Below are 19,187 nucleotides of genomic sequence, written 5' to 3'. Positions count from 1 at the left end.
AGGGCCTCGATCTTGGGGTTGGCCCTTATGAGATGTATTCCTGCAAAGGAGAAGCTAAGCCTACTTATGATTATGCCTAAGAGTCACCCCCAGAGAACCTCTTATCTTGTTCAAATGTGGCCTGTCTCTCTCTCTCTAGGCCAACTCCATAGGTGAAGCCGTTGACTTTCCAACTACATAGGATGTGGTTCCCGGGGGTGTAAAACTCCCTGGTACTGCAGGACATGGCTCCAGGTTTGAGCCTGGCCCTAGCAATGTGGGGGTGAGAAAGCCTTCTTGACCAAAGGGGGAAAGAGAAACGAAACAAAATAAAGTTTCAGGGGCTGAGAGATGTCAAACAGAGTTGAAAGGTCATTCTGAAGGTTATTCCTAAGCAGTATACAGATATCCCTTTTATGTTTTTGGTGTGTTGGAGTAGCTAGAGGGAAATACCTGGAACTGTTGAACTGTAATCCAATAGCCTTGATACTTGAAGACAAGTGAACAACTGTAGAGCTTCTAAGGTCTGCCCATGGGATTGTGAAAACCTTGTAACTGACACTCCCTTTATCCAGAGTAAGGACAAATGAGTAAGAAAAAATAGACAAACAATACATAAACAATAAGGGGGATGGGAAGATGGGATGTTTTGGGTGTTCTTTTAACTTTTATTTTTATTTTCTTAAAAAAAAAAATGTACAAGTAGTTCAGTGTTAGAATGCTCGCCTTCCATGCGGGAGACCCGGGTTCGATTCCCACACCATGCACCCCCCCCCCCCCCAAAAAAATGTACAGAACTCCTATTTGGAATGGTGGAAATGTTTTAGTAATGGATGATGGTGATGGTAACACAACATTGTGAACACAATTAACAGCACTGAAATATATATCTGAATGTGGTTAAAGGGGCTTATGACATAATGTCTATATGGTAATAGGATAAAAAAATTTTAAATCCATGAAACCACACTATACAAACGATGAACCCTAATTTAAATCATGGACTATAGTTAATAGTACAATTATAAAAATGTGCTTTCAACAATTTTAACAAACGTATCACACCAATGAAATGTGTTAACAATAGGGAGGTATATGGGAATCCTGTATTTTATGCATGATTTTTCTGTAAACCCACAATTTCTCTAATAAAAATAATTTTTTAAAAAGGAGCGAGTTCAAAGAAGCACACCAAAGGTACCGAGGCACAGTCATCTATGCTTAAAGATTTCCTAAGGCCAGAAGGCTGACCTAAGTGCTACCTGGGTGTTCTGGGGAGTCGCACAAGCCTCCGAGCTGGCACAAGCCAGGTGAAGAATCCTCTGAGTACCTTCTGGTAAGCAAGCATTAACGCTTCCAACAACCAACCTTACATACGATTGATCCTACACTTTGCTTCCCAAAATGACTTGTTCCCTTGGAGCCTACATAATTATGTTCAAGATACGGATACGTGACAGGGCAGACCCAACTGTTGCTCGTTTTTAGGCACTATTAACATTTATTGTACTTCTATTATACTCTTCTTCAGGATGCATTCAAGCTTAAAGAGAAGTACACCGATGTTCCCTGCCCCCCACCCCCACCCCAGTCCATCCTGGCAACTGAGAAAGCAGCTTGTACTACACAGACAGCAAAACAAATATTCTTTAATTCAAGTTCACCATGCTGTTACTATTTTCAGGGACCCAAATAAATGGCTGCCTACACAAAAGGATTTAAGCATTCATTTGAGAATGAAACGGTTCTCTGTAATATACATATTCTCTGAATTGGTGTCCCTTGGATCAGAGCACAATTCTAAGTTAGGAACATCCCACAGACAGGTATGTATACAGATTTTCTCTACATATGGGGAAAACTCAGGTTAACATATGGAGTAAAAACAGGGAAGCCGATTTCCAAACTTCCTGCTGACTCCACATTGGTGAGAAGTAAAGACAGAATTTCATCCATTAAGAAGTTTCCCTAGGGCTGACTTATTTCAGCCACTGTTTCAGACCATTATATATTATAAAATAAATAATATATACTTTCACACTATAGCATAAAGTGATCTATTAGGCATTATGGCAAAATGTTAATACTGGTTTTCTCTGGGTTGTATCTTTTTAAAACTCCTTACAACTCACATGTATTATTATGCAATAATTTAAAACTATATCCTAAAAAAGTAATTCAGGTAGAATGCTCGTCTTCCATGTGGGAGACCCAGGTACGATTCCAGGACCATGCACCCCTACCCCACCCCACAAAAAAAAGTAATTCAGGAAAGCATATACAATTTGTTAGCTTAGATTCATAAACAATTTCCCTCGCTCCTCCAAGAGTTATCTTTAATCATGCTAGCTACATTTATTTCATGAATCCTCCATATTTATAAGTGAGAAACAAAAAAACTACTTAATTTGGTATAATCCAGCAACCCAACATTTTGAGGTTAATCACTCAAGGAAGTGCTACTTCAAGACTTCTTTCTAAGTTTCACATTAAAATCCCTGCTTCTACATTACATTTTAATATCCTAATGGAGAAAGTGAACACTGTCCAGGTTTTAGGCCTGCAGAATAGAAATCCTCTGGAGTTCTGAATATCCAGTTACTCGGATGCCAGTTACAGCAATAGAACTTACCATCACACACAAGTTATTTCTGACATGATCCTTCCTGCTTCCCTACCAAGGCCTTTAAGGGCTCTAATAGTGACAGTTCACCTTGTTTCTAAGTATAGAAATAAGTAGGAAAAATCTGAGAGGCTCTATGGTACATGACAAACTCTGGGATCTGTCCTGTAACTACTCGCTGAAGAGTGCTTTGAAAACTATCGCTTTTTTATTTCTTTGCTTTGTATATGTTATACTATACAATAAAAAAGTTTAAAAAAAGAAATAAGGAAAAATATCATAGTAAACATATCATACTATTGCACAGTAAAATAAGAATCATTTACTCCCATTTTTAAAATTTTCACCATTTCACTTCCAGATTTTCAAGTGGCTGAACATATAAATAAATTCTTATGATTTTTTAAAAAGACAAAACTCGGAAGAACAGAGCTAGACATCCGACTTTGGTTTAGAAAGTTAAATAATGTTTAACCGAGTTTTGCAGTTGTGCAAAATAAGTATTCTTTTCTTCTTTTTTTTTTTTTTTTTTTGCGTGGGCAGGCACCAGGAATCGAACCCGGGTCTCTGGTATGGCAGGCAAGAACTCAGCCTGCTGAGCCACTGTGGCCCGCCCAAGTATTCTTTTTTTAAAAAATATTTTTATTAATAAAACAACATACAAACACAAACATTCTTAACATACAAACATCCCATACGTGGTGTACAATCAATGGCTCAATATCATCACATAGTTGCACATCAAAATAAGCATTCTTAATACCTAGAATATATTAATAGTGTCAAATTGTCTGAAGTGTTTAAATATATATATAACATTCAAATTAAAAAACTAAGACCATATAATATAGCATATAAAATACCAAGAGTTTAACTGCACTGCACATTCATTTCACAGGGGGACCTTGCCCACTGGAAGCCTCCAGCAGGATCCATTGTCCTCATATCCCTGAGAGCTCATACCCTCAGTTCTCTGCAAAGTGTGATCATCTAAAAGATTCATAAATTAGAGGATTCACATGTTACTAGCTCCTAGTATATACATTTGTCAAAGTATTAGAGATCTTAACTGGTGTCACCAATATTTGCATTTTCTTAAAGTTCTGAAATAGACCAGTTCTTTTGAGAAAAGACATTATTATATCATATGTAAATTATTTGTTTGTCAATATTATTTTACCCTTCTATAAAACTGCCTTGTGTATCTCTTTGGAACAGTGTAATAATATAGTTTGTTGTCTAAACTGAGCCACTTTTGAGAGTCAAACAAGGTACTATTTATAATTACTCTGGGACTCTGGGACAATAGTCATAAACTGTGAGTATCTGGGCAAACCTGGAGTTTTGGTCACCCTACCTCTGAAGTTACTCCATTCTCCTTCGGTTCATGCTCTAAGAGGAATACAGGCCCCATGAGATGAAGGTCACGTGGCTATCTTGCTGCACCTCATGTAATCTCTCATCTTTTAGGGGTAAAATGGATCATATAAGGTATGAGGTGTCCTGGAACTGCTGCATGTATGCAGCCCCTCCAAAACTTCTGGGGCCTGAAAATTCACATATCTAAGAAGACGAGAGCCTGATTTGTGCCTAAATAAACCCACTCCTCTCTCTTTCAGGAAGAAGTCTTGACAAGCCTGCCCCTAAAAATAACCTTTCCCAAAGAACCCTTTAAGTGTCTGTGGAGCTCCTTCCTCTGGCTGTATTCCGGGGTGGTGGAGGAAATAGAGAAGCAGCAGTATCAAATTCAGCATCCTCAGACACTGTTCCCACCTCCTGTCTCAAACTCAATTTCTCCACTCAAAGCAATAAAAACACTGTTCGCAGGAGTCAGGAGAGGACAGTATCAATAGACCTTTCGACAGAGTTTATGGGGTCAGTTTGCAGCAAATATTTTGCCAGGAGGAGAGGAATGCTCCTTACACACAGCATATACCCTATTAGTGTTGACTTTACATATGGGCACAAATAGTGGTTAACCACCCGTAGTTAAAGGATATTAAAAGGCCTCATCTGTGCCGAAGTGCCTTCTTAGCACAGTTCCATCTTCTGTTGCCTGAAATTCACCATTAGGGTCCTTCCCGAAATTAGACAACAAGGGTATTGTCTCAGAAAGGTCGCTTGAAAAACTTTAGGGATCTCTGGATAGGTGACTCTTAGGAATCTTTAGTTTATGGGAACAATTAACAATATTAAGGACATGAGAAATCAGAGAGAATTTGAGAGTAGAGAGATGGGTAGAAGTACAGTAGGGAGAAGGCAAGAGGGGGATGCAGGAATTGCGGGATCTGGGGAAGGAGAGGAGTTCCAAAACGGCAGAAAGCAACAAGTACCAATCAGTCTATTTCAAGGTTTTGCTTCATGCCAGTTTCTCTCATAATCTTGTTCAGAGAACAAAGTATTTGTTAGACATAAATACGCTGTTTTCATATTACAATTTGACATTGCCTATTCATTGGCCTTAGTTTTCCCTATTTGAAAACTAAGTTGACTAATTGCCCTTGGTCAATTGGGTTCAGAGAAATTCATTATAGTGTCTCTGCTTCTGCATACGTTTGAAATCTTCCTTAATAAGAAGTTAAAGAAATAAAAGGAAGATTTCTTTAATGTTAAGTAGAACAAGTTCTTGTTACTGCCTTTGCAAAACATGCGCGGCTAAAACTCCGTAGACCGTAGAGCTCTAATCTAAGACATCACACCTATAGGAGGATAACTTCTCATTTACACCCCTGCCTCTTAAGGTCTCATTTTCCAGCTCCAAAAGGAAGTTGACTCAGATACTTAGGCATCCTGAACTCTGGCTTCTTTCAGAACTGAGTCAGACATGCCAGCAGTTAATTCCAAAAACATGCCCTTAATAGCCAGTCCTACAAAGCCATTTGAGAGATTGAGTTGGCTTTTCCTATGGTCCCTTTCCTCGTACTTTGGCATTTCTGCTGGGCAAAGCAACTGCAAGAGCCTGATTTGGAGAAACCTTTGAATGGCAATATTTACCATGTCTCTTATTTTATTTCTCTCATTCTCATCAGATGTTCCCATTCTATCAGTTTAGAAATTAAAATTTCATACACATACACATCCTTCCACAAAGGCAGCAGGGGTTGTTTGTGTGCGTTTGTGTGTGTGTGTGTGTGTGTGTGTGTTACTATTCCACTCGTAAGATTATTTGGCCAATGTGTTCAATTCCAATATTATAGTAGAAATGACTGAAGAACTGTCCTGGTGCAAGCACCGTCGGACGTCTCCCAGCCTGTAAATCATGATTCTTGTTTCGTGCTTCAAGTAGGTCTCAGGCTACCTCACACTCCGGAGTGGGGAAGGGAACGAAGTGTTCCTTCAGAGCATACACCCCAGGACAGACAGAGGGAGGAGGAACCCTGGAGTGAGGCCCTGGGCTGTTGGTCACAACACCTTCCCCTTCTTCCCACGTGGTGAAGGCTACCCTCCACCAGAGATCTGAAGTCTCCATTTAGCCAGAAAATGCCAGGGCCACGCTCAGTCACAGTACACCTGGCAGGAGGCAGGTAGTGACCATGTCCAGCCTGCTGTGTTCCCTCCCCCACATGGGACATCAGGAGCTTCCAGGGAGACCCTGCCATGGAAAGCTGTTTAAAAATCCAACAGAATTGTTAAAAAGCTATAAACGTCTCTAACAAGAAGACATTACCAGCGTGAGATTCCAAAACATTTTAGGGTGCACTATGGACAATACCACGTAAAACAGTACAAGTGGAAGGAAAAGAAAAGAAAACTCACAAAAAAACAGTCCACCAAGATAGAACTCCTTTCCAAAAATGTGTAAAGCACAAGGACAAGAGAGATTTAAATTCACATATATGTTAGGAAGGAGTGTTACTTTTAAAAAGTCTCCGGATTTCCGATGATGTTCCCTTCCACAGGCGAGGGTCTTGCAGGTGTCAGAGGCATATGCCACGGGTGGTGCAGCCCACTGAGAGGCATCATGATGACAAGTCCAGGTTGGTTTCTCTCTGCAGCTCATCTTTAAAAGCTTTCTGATCATCTTCCTCCATGTCAGGCTCTTTGGCTTCTTCGGGATCTTCTAGATCATCTAGATCATCATTGTCCCCCTCCCTGCCCACCACTGTCCAAAAACTTCTTGAAACCTTCCAGCGTCTACTCCCCAATATAATCAATGACCAGGCAACAGGTTTTTGGTAAATGAAAAATTAAGAGTAGTGAATCTCTGGCTTCTATTCTGTGTTGTTGGATTGAATATTCTCTTACAAATTAGAGCAGAAAGTAACAAAACGGAGGAAGTTTAGGAGCAAAGCAGAGCCTTTAGAGCTAAATAGCCTAGAGCTGAACCTCAGCTCTACCACTTACAGGCCAAAACATGCAGTAAAACAACAAGCATTTCTGCATTTTATAAACCCAAACTGTGGAACAAAACTGGCTTCTTAATTTTGACAAAATTATGTATTTTCCAGTTCCTGCTTCCCCACCCCCAACTATCCTTGGTCAAGTTACTTAATTCCCTAGCTTCAAAGTGCGGGTAATAATGCTCATCTCTCAAGACTGCAGTGAAGATCATAGAAAATAATATATTTGGTTAAACTAGTGCCTGGAAATTCTTGATAAATTGTTGATTCTCTGCCATATACAATGAATAGGGTTTGGGATGCTAAGAATGATATGCCAAATCACTCTTCCCAGTCTTTTTAAAAAATTTATTGGCAAAAAATCCATATAATAAAACATCACTTTCACTCTCTCATGGGAATTTTTTCTACTTTTGCATTATATTGTAAAACACAGAAACATTCTTCTGTTTTCCAAAATTTAACATAAGGGACCTAAGTATGTGATAAAATCATTAGCCACATTATATTTAATAAAATTACAATAATGGAATACAGTTTGTAAAATATAAAATATATTGTTTGCATTTTTCCAACTAATATCACTTTCCTCATGCAGCAGTCCAACCTGAGCCCTGGCCCTGCCTCCCCTGAAAAATGTGTTTTCCAAAATAGGAAAATATTACCTCTAATCTGATAGCTCCATGTCTTACCTTTTCATGACTAATAATCTCCCATACCCAAAACATGTATAATTCTTTAAAAGCCCAAAAAGATCACTTTAATGAGGATAATATTTCATTTGCCTTAATTTTATACATGATAAAATACGTTAAATCCCATCTTAAAAGATGAAATAAATTTTACTCTTTTCAAAATTCTTACAAATTTTCAATCTAGTCTTTCTCAATAAAGGCTACCTTTCCAATTGCATAAGGAATTTTATGTCACAGACTTAAACAGAACACCATAAATAATTTTACAGTTTTTCACTTCCTTTGAAAATATAACTTGTCTCATGAGCTAAAAGATGCCCCATTCCACAATACCAAATCCCTGGATTTCTGTTCCAGTAGCTATACCTCAAATTCAAATGCCAGATTCAGACTGACAAGTTGCAATGAAATAGCAAGGTGACACTTCTCCAGAAAGAAAATCAAAGACACAGTAATAGTGAAGTGGTGTCAAGTTGTCTGGATTTCCAACTTCCTCCGTCATTCATGCATTTAACATATAGAAGCAATGCTTTCATTCAGTTGGAATACTTCGCCTAGGACTCACTGCTTTACCTAGGAGTCCTCTATTAGCTCACCTCAGCACCTTTCTTAGAATATCTTCCACTTTCCATTCCCACAGTGTCAACAACTGCCTGAATGCACCTAACTCCTAAACCTAAATCTCTCTCCTTGATCATTATCCACCTGATATTTCCATTGAATAGCAATCCCTCAATCCAAGCCCCACATTTTTCAACTTCTTCAAATCCGAAAGCCCCCTTGCCTTCACAAATCAATACCAAAGGTATCAGAGCTAAGAATGGAAACTGGTAGAATTCAGTTTAATGGCTTGGCTATTTTGTAGTGTTGATCAAGGATCTTGTATTCAGTGAGGCAGCAGTAGGAAAAGTAGTTTTACTGGGTTAAACCATATGAATGTGCAGGTTTTACAGGCCAAAATGGTCAATATTGAGAATTTCATATGGTTCAACCTAAAACATCAAAATCCTAATAAAGAACAATAAAATCACCTACCTTCTAAACAGTTATTTCCCTATCTTATTTGATTATAATAAAGTAACTTAAAGGTTCTGTATAACTCTAAAAGATAGGCTTTCTTGACTCTTAATCACAGTTTTACATTAACTACTGTTCCTCGTTCCCCCCAAACAATCTCAAATTCATCCACTTGATCATTTGGTTCTCACAATCATGAAAAAATGAAAGTCTTTTTCAAGATACCATACCTTTCAAGGAAAACACTGTAATGGTCACTAACATGAATCTATTCCCAAGACACAGTAACTCCTAGGGAGCACGCCTAGCACATTTATCCCTTAGTAGAAAGAAAAACCAAAATAAAAAAAGACTAATTAAAGCCATATAACTTCTTAATCTAGAGTATGTCATGTATCAATACTGCATACATGGATTCTTCTCTGTGTTTCAGACTCCCTTGCATCTATCTCTACCCGCACCATTACTCTGACGCATACTACATCTTCAACAAAATTTTCAAACCATGTTTTATATACAAAAACATAAATTTAAATTTATATTTTTCTGAATCATAAATGAATCTGAAGTTTACTTTATTAAGTGGGAAAAGGTTTTCAATCTGGGGAAAAAAGTCATTTCAAGTCAGATCTAGAATACCAGAACTTTTTTCATAAATAATGGTGACACATTTTGTTATGATTTAAATAAATCTACACGTGCAATTTTTTTAATTGTAAAATTCTAAATTGCAAATTGCTTTTCTTTTAAATGAGCAGCCTGTCTCTGAAGGCTCAACGGTCTTAAATAACATGAAATCAAGTCAGAGATTGTCATAATTTTGAAGAAGAGATAAAAACTTTAAGAAACTTTTTTTACAAAACATTAAACAAGTATGGGTTAGAGTTAGTCAATGTATAGTTCAAGGATTTATAGTATAACGGATGCCAAAATGCTTCGTTGTACTAAATTCCTTTAGAAATACGATTCCTCATTCATATTCAAGGGAACAGGGAACAGTAGTTAACATGAAGCTACAAGTGACGTTTATGCAGCCAATTATAACTGAGATTGGGAATCAAGAAATCCTATCTTCTAATCAAGAAATCCCATCTTTTAGCGTCATAAAGAACCTTTAAGCTACTTTATTATAGTAAAATAAGATGGGAAAATAATAATTACTTAGAAGGCAGGTGGTGTCATTGTTCTTTACTAGGAATGAGACATTTTATGTTTTAGGTTGAACCATATGAACTTCTCAAAGTGAGTGCAGACCATGCAGGCACAGTGGGGCCCTGAGATCTACAGAGACCAGAGCCTACTCACAGCTGTAGGGCAAAGACAGCACCAAGGGACACAGGTACTAAGACGACAGGCCTCAGTGTTGGGGCCCAGGTCAGGTTTTTCATGAAGCAAGGCCACGTTACAGTAACCTTGGAGGCAAGGCCCCTTGGTCTCCTGTGGAAAGAGGTCCGGCCTGGGCTGTGCCTTATTGAATCCGGCTTTACCGTGGGAAAGCTCTGCCTCTGCAGTTCTGAGTAGGCTAATTAATGTTCATTCTGTTCTCAAGAAAGTTCTGTATCCCTCTTCATTACGTCAAGCACATTCTCATGTATTGCATTGCCTTATCTAGAATTCTATTGTTAAGAAGTATAAAATAAACTTGCGCTGGCGTCCTGTGGTCATTATGTTCAGTCAGGTAAGGAACTACCTAGCCCCCGCTTTCTCTTAACTCTGTGTTGTGTTTTCTCAATCTCCCACTGCCCCTTCTGACCCTGCTTAGACACCTGGGGCTATGGGGCCTTGGAGGAGGGGAAAATGGGTAGAAGAGGTAGGAGTCAGATATAGGGCAAAAGAGCAAGTAAAACACACTGAGGGACACTGAGCAGAGCTAGATCTTAAAGTACTTGAGAGGGGAAGTAGACAGGGGTTAGTACTGTAACTGAAATACTAAGATGTTAATACAGCTTATTTTATATAAGGGCATAAGAAAGGGAAGAAAACGAAGATATTTTTTATATACATACACATACACAAAAACATTCATGTCAAAATAAGGAAAAATCCAATTACAGGTTCTCATTTCTGCAACTCAAACAAATCACTTTCAGAGGTCTCAACTCTCTTCTGAAGATGATGAAGAGTCGTAGATAAACTTTAAGCAGAAAATGCCATAACCACGCTTGTGTTGTGTAACGATCATTCTTGTCAGTATCATGGAGAAAAGCCTAGAAACAAGCATGATCCGTGGAAGGGTAACAAAATCTGAGGTTGCCACCATAATCTTGGCGGGAATGCAGAAAGACTGGGGACAGTGGCACATTAAAAGAAGAAAGGACAGCGTCCAGAGAGATTTGGGAGGTGGACTCCATAGGTGTTAGTGACTGGTATGGGTAAGAAGGGAAGTCTTCAAGAATGACTTACTGGTCTCTGGGTTGGGCACCAGGGTGGAAGATGCTTCCATTCACCATGGTAGAGAACATAGCAGGAGGGGTGCTGTGGAAATTTTCTAATTCCTTCTACCAACCTTGCTGCATTGAGTGTCCCTTCTCTGTGTGTCTCACTGACCCTTTCTGGCTCTCGAATTAAACTATAGGCTCCTTAAGGGTAGTGTCAACTCCATTCTCTATCCCTGGCCCCAAGCATGGACCATAATAAATGTTTGACAAATGAAAGAATGAATGATCATGATTATCCCATTTATATTTTGCTCCTCCAAAAGGGCTGCATGTAAAAACATCTAGTTCCCGATAAAAAAACCTGTGGGGACAGGGAGGAGTCTGTGTGTGTGTGTGTGTGTGTGTGTGTGTGTGTGTGTGTGTGTGTGTGTGTGTGCTTACTTGCATGCATGTGCTCAGACAGATATGTTTGTGTAAAAAAATTTCCGTCAACTTCTTCAGAAAGACTAAAATTTTGCACTTAAGATTTTCTTTCCTTTGAAATTTGTCTAGCACTGTCAGCAAGCTTTCCCCGTAATCTCTGCTCTCTGTTCTTTCTGGAAGAATTAGTACCGTTCCCAGGGAAACGGTGGTACAATTCTGACTGTCCTCCAACGTATTCTGTATCAACTCCTCTGCTCATCATGGTAGCTCCCCCTCCCATTCCAGAACTTGCCTTTTCTGTAGGTGTCTCCCAGCTGCAGCAACTGACTGCAGTGCTTTCTGACAGTTTTCTGAACTGCATTAATTAGTTATGCAGTTAAGAGTTACATTTCTCCTCCCACACTCATCAAAAATCTTACTCAGGGATCAAGTTTCTTACTTGATGAATCTGTGGCCAATGGGGTGGGGCAGACTCTAGAACACATTACACTGCCCAAGAGAGGATGGAAAGATAAAGAATGATTTTTTTTTCACCTTATAACTCCTATACCTGTGATTTCCGACAGCAAATCAAGTGCATATTTATAACAGTCCCTCTGGGTGCAGAGGTCTTTTAGGGTTCATACGAGAACCTTTCTTCCTCAGTGACTTAATCTTCCTTTACATTCCGGCCTGTCAACAACTTTCTCTGGACATCAAAAGCTATCTGGAGCACTAGCTCTCCACCCAGGCACTGGCCGTGTAGACACAAGACTTGCCACCTCAGCACTGTAGCTCATTTTCCCTGCACTGAATAATGACACATCCTGTAAATATTTAGCTTTCCATCTAGACACAAGCTACTAGTAGATAAACAGATTTTCCTCATTAGTTTGCTTGTTACTTGTCAATATCACTGTCTTGAGCTTTAAGTTTAGGAGCACTCATGGTGAGGATCACATCTGCTTAATTGGATTTATTTAACAGCCTACAGTGGGACAACATGTGCTTGTTTAATACTTTTTATAATCCCTCTGGATCACTCTCAAATTGAAGCCTTCCCCACCATCACTTCTGTTAGCTCCCTAGTTCTAATCTTCATTATGTCCTCTGGATTGCTCCAAAATGGGCTTTTCCCTTGGTTCCCCACCCCCAGTCTCAGGCCCTTACCCACTCCAATTTATTCTGACTGCAATATACCACTTTAATCAGAGCATTACTTTTAACATGTTCTTCCTAACTAAAGAACATCCTGAGCTCCACACTGCTTGCAGATCAAGTCCACACTCACCCTGGCATCCAAAGCCCTCTGCGATCTGGCTCCATTTTTATCTATCCAACGTTCTCTCTAAATGTGAATATGAGCCTTTAGCTTCAATTAAACCAATCTTCTCTTCACACTTCCCCAAACACATCATGAGCAAAAGAATCATACAAGAATATGGAACTGGGAGTCAGAAGACCTGAATCCTAGTCTGGCCATCTTAGTTACTCTCTCTTCTTATACCCTTAGCTCTCTGAGCTTGTTTCCTCATCTCTTTATCAGAGAGACATAATTCACACAGTGGGAGAGGGGATCCCATTCAAAAATGGATATGAGGATGCTCTGAAAGTGATACAAGGGGGTAGGCGAACATTTATTATTATGTTATACTTAACACTTTCCCCTCAAACACACAGACTTGTACAATAGGCTTTTCACTCTATTTCTCCAGCCAGGAACATTGGTCTCTTCTCTACTTAGGCAATACGTAGTTTATTCAAATTAAGGCCCAACACAAGTTCTGCTCCCTTATAAGCACTTCTCTCATTTTTCTCCATTCACAATGATTTTCCTTACTTGACCTTTTATCATTTTTATACTCTATACAACAGGCATTCTGGCACTTAATATTTGACAATTTCTTATGTTCTAAGTTTTCAAGTATGTTAATTCTATCTTTAAAAACAAACCAAATTCACCAAGGACCAAATTTTATGCTTCAGGGCGGGCCACGGTGGCTCAGCAGGTTGCCTGCCATGCCAGAGGACCCGGGTTCGATTCCGGGTGCCTGCCCATGTGAAAACAAAAAAAAAGAAAAAGAGAAAATTTTATGCTTCATTACCCTTTGGAAGACCAAGCATGTGCACTGTTATTAGACCACCCTATAAAATAAATATTTGCTATACAAGAAATTATATTTGAACCTTTACAGACTAGTTTATAAAGCCCCTTTAAATATAAATTAGTTTAATCATATGTTCCTGAAAAAACCCTCTGCGACACGAAAAGCAGGTATCATTTATCTTTATTTTATAGATGAAGAAGTTGAGGCTGAAAAAGGTGCAGTGACTTGACTGCCTTCACACAGAATGTACCAGGCAGAGCTGAGATTCACCTGGGTCTCCCGAAGCGAAGAAATTTCAAAAGCCTTTTGTTAACTGTACACCTTGTTAGAACAAAGGAATTAGTACCTTTTCTCCTGTGGAAAAAAAAAGTATGCAATAGTATGTTTCATTATCCAGGGGAAAAGAGGCTTTAACTTGAGGCCATAATCATGAGTCACTATCTACCGGAAAGTAGTAGGGGAAATCTCAGTTTCCTAGGCCTTCTATTTAATTTTGACCCTTATGGGCAGGTCCTGCCCATGTGTTCTTCTACGCAGCCTGATTCTATTTGGCCACACTTTAGCCTGGATAACAGAACTAACAGGTGGCACTCCAAGGTGAATTGGTATATCTCAGTTGTGAATATCAGAGAATGACTTAGTTTCTTTAGGGGACTATGAAAAGTAATCAGAACTCAGTGAGGTATAAATGAAGTACTCTCTTATGATCTCTAGAACCAGTAGAAAGATTTATTGGTCATCTAACCATATAGATATTAAGGATGCAAGAACCCTTTTTGTATGAAAACACATTTTATTTCCTTAAAAGGTCTGCTCTAGCCTCCCCAGAGTGGTTAAGGACAACACGTTGTGCTTATTCAGATAGCACACATATTCAGAATTGCTGCTCTGACAAGTCACCAACTGATTAGGCTTCAGTGAAGTTATAAGCTGAATGTGTTCCTTGGTTCTAGAAGCTTGCTTCCAGATACCAAAGCTCCAAAATTTCAAAGGGGTGAAGGGGTGCCCTAGTAGTTAAGGGGTAGATCTCTTGCTTACCATGCGAGAGACCTAGGCTTGATTCCCAGCCTAGCGAAACAAAAACAAAAAGCTTATGAGTACACTGAAGTGGGCCTGATTTAACTGTGTCCTGATTTAACACACACCTAAAAAATCAAGTTTAAAAGCTACAGAATCTGCTGTTCTACCTCTCCTCCCTGCCTTTACCTGGGGAAATCAAGGCAAGGATTTTCTCTAACTGCAGTAGCGAACCTCATCATTTTAGTCTTTCTAGCATGCCGTTACTATTTTAAATATTATATCTACAAGATTACACTTTTTCTTCTACCCATGAGTTGTATAAAGTAAAATAAAGTTTTATTTACAGAAAAGATAATCATCTCTACCCCTGTTAACTAAACACAGCCCTGGAAGATAAGGCGAAATGCATATACATACTCATGCCAAATTCAACATCTTCTGGATTACTTTCTTTTATAAAAAAGCATTACGCTTTTACTAAGTTCTTCTGCAACAAGGAATTCCACACCACAGCACAAGGATTATCAGAGCCGATGAAACTCTCTGAACTGTGGATATAATTAGGCACCATATCCATTAAAACACGCAAACGTCATCATGTGTTACCAGCATCTGTTGACAGATCTCATACCCAGCATATCACTGAAATGGCAAGAGTGGAGAAGGGAGCCCACAATAGAAACAATGGCATTTTATCCTTGTCTTGCTCCAACTGTTTGTCTCATAGGACATAAATAGAGGCTATTGCTCTGCCTGCACTGACCTCACAGTTCAATATGACTTTACTGACTTGAGCAGGTTCTATACCAAAAGTAGAAATAAAGCATCTTCTGGATCTTTTCAGGTCTGTTTCTTAATGCAGTTTTTTCCTTTTTTCTTTTTTTAACCCCCAGGGTCTACCATAGTCAACTTATGTTAGAGGAAAAAATCAAAAAAGGATTCTCACTTTAAACATTTTGGTATTACTTTAAAATGGGACTGTGAAGATGTCTGTTTTCATAGCACTTCAAGTGCTACACAGCTATAATAATACATTCATATAGGATTCCCAAACTTAAAAATTACAGTACCCTTGTATCAGAAAATATTGTGAACAGATCAAAAAATTAAATAAAGCAGAAGACACATGCCAATGTGACCTTTAAAAACTCACATTAGATCTCCCCTGCCATTCTACAGTACTTCTTAAAAATGATTTTTAAAAACCACATTATTAAATCGTTACCTTAAAAATCACACCCATGCCTATTTTATGGTTTGTCATAAGGAAAAAAAAAACAACAAACTTTAAAACAAAAACTTGGGAGTTTAAAACTATATATATGACATATTGAAAAAATACATATATGAAAAACACAATAATCCAAATTGTAGAAGTAAAAATAGGAAAAGCTGCAAATAATTTGTCATTAAAAAAAAAACTACATCTTATGAACTTCTTGCAGATTGATGATACACCCACCTTTGGGAAGACACATTAATATTCCTCAGGTGAGGTGTTTCCCTCACAATAAATCATTTAAAGAATTTAGAAGGCTTGCCATTTTGTTGTGCCTTTACTGACTTAACTTCTATTTATCACTCCCATTCTTCAATTTCCAAGAAAGGGAAGGATGGTGGAAGCCTTAGGAAACTGAGGCAGAGACTGAAATGAAGCTAAATTAGAGCTTTAAATTAATAGTAATAAATGATATTTTAAGACAGAGGTTAGGCAGAAAAAGAAATCTTGATATTTAAACAGCTCTTGGTTATTTGATAATTATTCAAACATACAACTTCTCTCCTTACTGCTAACACTATTTTTTGGGAGAGAAATATGGGATAAATGTGTTTTCCACCTCATATATTTATGCATATACTATCATGCAACCACCCACAGCTACGCAGAGCTTTTTCCACATACATGTATGATCAACACAGGTTATCCATTTAAAATCAGGTCCTTAGAAAGGAAATCCACCTTATCCCACCCTCAAAAAAAAATAGGGGGAAAAATCATTGAAGCATTTGCTTTTGCCATGACACTGTTATCACAAGACTGGGTTAGCAGATCTCTGTTGGCTGTCTGACCCACTCAGGCTCTGTGCCCAATCAGATAGATGGCGGGATTCAGCTGCCTGGGAGCATTACCTACTTGTTCTAGCCAAGAGGATCAAGAAGAAACCTTGAAATAGTGGTATGTTCCATTGAGCCCCCAAATAGTGCCAACCAGGATAGGCTGGGAGTTTTAAACCTGGCTGCCCTTGTCCCTGGGTGCTTACTTCAATGAACTATAAATAGAGTGTGAAATAATTATTACTTTATCAGTGAATAACTGGTATTCCTACAGCATCCCTCTCTATGAAGCTGTTCAAAACACTAAATTTTCAATTACTTTATTACACAACCAACCCCGTGAAAATCAGAAGGACGCCGATGTTAACTTGACTTTTTTTTTTTAATCTGGTAAATGGTAAACGAGAGTAAAACAAACATAAAGGATCCAGGAGAGTATAATTCTGTGCTCAAGGTCACGACTCAAGGGGTCAGAAACAAACCGGAGATCCTTTCAGTGTCTGGTCAAATGCAGGTTGGTACGTGAAAAAAGAAACACATAGCACTTTTCTTCCTTTAGTATCTTTCGTTTTGTAATTCTTATATTACTTATACACACACACCCCACACACACACGCGCGTCCACTCGCACGAACATGCACGACACCCAGTTTCGAGCTTGTCCCTGAACGTGTTCTTTGTAATGGGCCATCTGAGGTTACGACAACATGCGTCACCACCGCTGTAAAGAGCCCTTTAAGCTAGTCCACACCGTCGGTGATGCCCACAGGGCCAGAGCCCCGCGAGGGGACAAGGGACACACGGACACACAGGCCAAACCCGCAGACGGCGGGCACCAGGGCCCCTTCCTGACCTTCCGCTGCTGTTTCTCCCAGGCGGGGTCCAGGAGCAGGTCCCGGTCCCACTCCTCCTCCTGGATCATGTATTCGTCCTCATCGTAGACGTAGTTGTACTGCACGCCAGACTCTATCTGGTTCATGGCGCTCAGGTGGCCTGGGCCGCGGTCGGGGCGCGCGCGCGGTACGGACGGGTAGACGGACTGACTGGCAGACGGAGACGCAGCCCGGCCGGCGAAGAACCGCAGGCAAAAAAGGCTGTGTCCCAAGCGGGGCGCACAGAGGTCCGAAGAGACGACTGCAGAGGGGTGGGCCGGGCGCGGGAGCTGGCGGGCAGGCGATGGGCAGGCGGGCGCAGGGTGACCTTCGCGCGGGCTCCTCTCCGGGCAGTACGCCTGGGCGCTGGGTCTCGGGTGAAGCACCAGCTCGGGCTGCGAGCAGCTGCGGCGCCGCTTAATATCCCCGCCGCCTGTCACGTGGCGCCGCCAGGTCCGCGCCCCCCCCCCCCACCTCGGTCCCCTCCACCCTCCCCCAGCCGCTCCCGCCGCCCTCCCGGCCGCGCGCGCCTCCCTTGCTCCTTCCGCCCCGCCCGTCGGGCCTCCTCCTAGGTGCGCCCACTGGGAGCTCGGAGCCACGTGCCGGACGGCAAGGGGCACCCGGCAGGGCTCCAGGAGTCGTAGCTCTTGCTGCTGCGGGGATACCTCCTTTCTGCCGCCGGCTGATGCAGCGGAGAATGTGCAGAGGGGCGGAAAGCCAGAACCAGCCCACGCCTCCCACGGACACTACTCCCTTCTGGATCACAGCCCGGCATAACTTGCAGTGGGTGTACATGTACCAAGGGAGGGACACCCATGGTCCTGGCTCCCTGACGTGGCCTCTTGGGTGAAGTACCGCGACCACTCCCAACACATCCAAGTTTTCCATATGTTATTTGCATATTCAAGTTTTCCATATATATCCACGTATTCCTTAGATATAACACACACACACACACACACCCCTAAAAAAAATCAAGTTTACAGAATCTGCTGTTCTACCTCTCCTCCCTGCCTTTACCTGGGGAAATCAAGGCAAGGAACTTGGGCCAAATGTATCAAAATGTCAGGAACTAAACCAGTGGCAGGAAACGTCAGCGTTCACCTGCCGGCAATAAATTTAAGATAACTGACAATGAAGGACATGCAGCCAGTTTCATGTTACATTTCCATCTCACCCTTATTTAAGCCTTTTCATTCCAGTGGTTCTGGCTGCTTGTTCTTTTATGTCCCTGAAAGAAACAAAATGAGGTCCTTGGGGCCTTCTTAGCTGAAAAATTTCCATCAAATATTTATTAAGCAGCTACTGTATGTCAGACACTACCGTTAAGCACTGGGGACATAGAGGCAGCTGATAAACAGGGCGACCAATAAACGTTACCTATACAAGCAACAGGATTCATTTGATTGTGGTTCAGGACAAATAATTTGTTGGCATGTTTCAAGCTGAAAATACCCCTTGAATTAATGTTCCTTAGAATTTCTACATCATTTAGCGTTAATGTTTTGGGCTTTGAACAAAAGACATTAACAATCAGCAAATATGTTGTATTAACATTTTCTAAGATGTAAACTCCAGGAGGGCAGGGATTTCGTCTTTTTCAGCAACTAAAAGGATGCCAAACACATAAAAGGCTCTCAAATATAAGTGGAATGAGTAATTATCCCTGGAATGGGCTAATTTATTTGGTCAATTGTT

General features: G+C 40.4%; 1 protein-coding gene across 2 annotated transcripts in view; it reads right to left on the bottom strand.

The window, feature by feature from the left end:
* The window catches only part of ACTN2 (actinin alpha 2), a 75,971-nt gene extending 58,092 nt beyond the window's left edge, over nt 1–17,879 (bottom strand). Inside the window, exon 1 of one of the 2 annotated variants that reach the window (XM_077168431.1) lies at nt 17,471–17,879. In XM_077168431.1, coding sequence (XP_077024546.1) covers nt 17,471–17,596 — 126 coding nt within the window. In that variant the 5' untranslated portion in view covers nt 17,597–17,879. The remainder of the gene's footprint in view (nt 1–17,470) is intronic. The other variant, XM_077168430.1, reaches the window with a different exon arrangement.
* Nucleotides 17,880–19,187: the final 1,308 nt, after the last annotated feature.

The sequence above is a fragment of the Tamandua tetradactyla genome, chromosome 7 (assembly GCF_023851605.1).
Source record: "Tamandua tetradactyla isolate mTamTet1 chromosome 7, mTamTet1.pri, whole genome shotgun sequence".
In the NCBI taxonomy this organism is placed as follows: domain Eukaryota; kingdom Metazoa; phylum Chordata; class Mammalia; order Pilosa; family Myrmecophagidae; genus Tamandua; species Tamandua tetradactyla.
The sequence above is the reverse complement of the archived record's forward strand: the minus strand, read 5'-3'. Positions and strand labels throughout refer to the sequence as shown.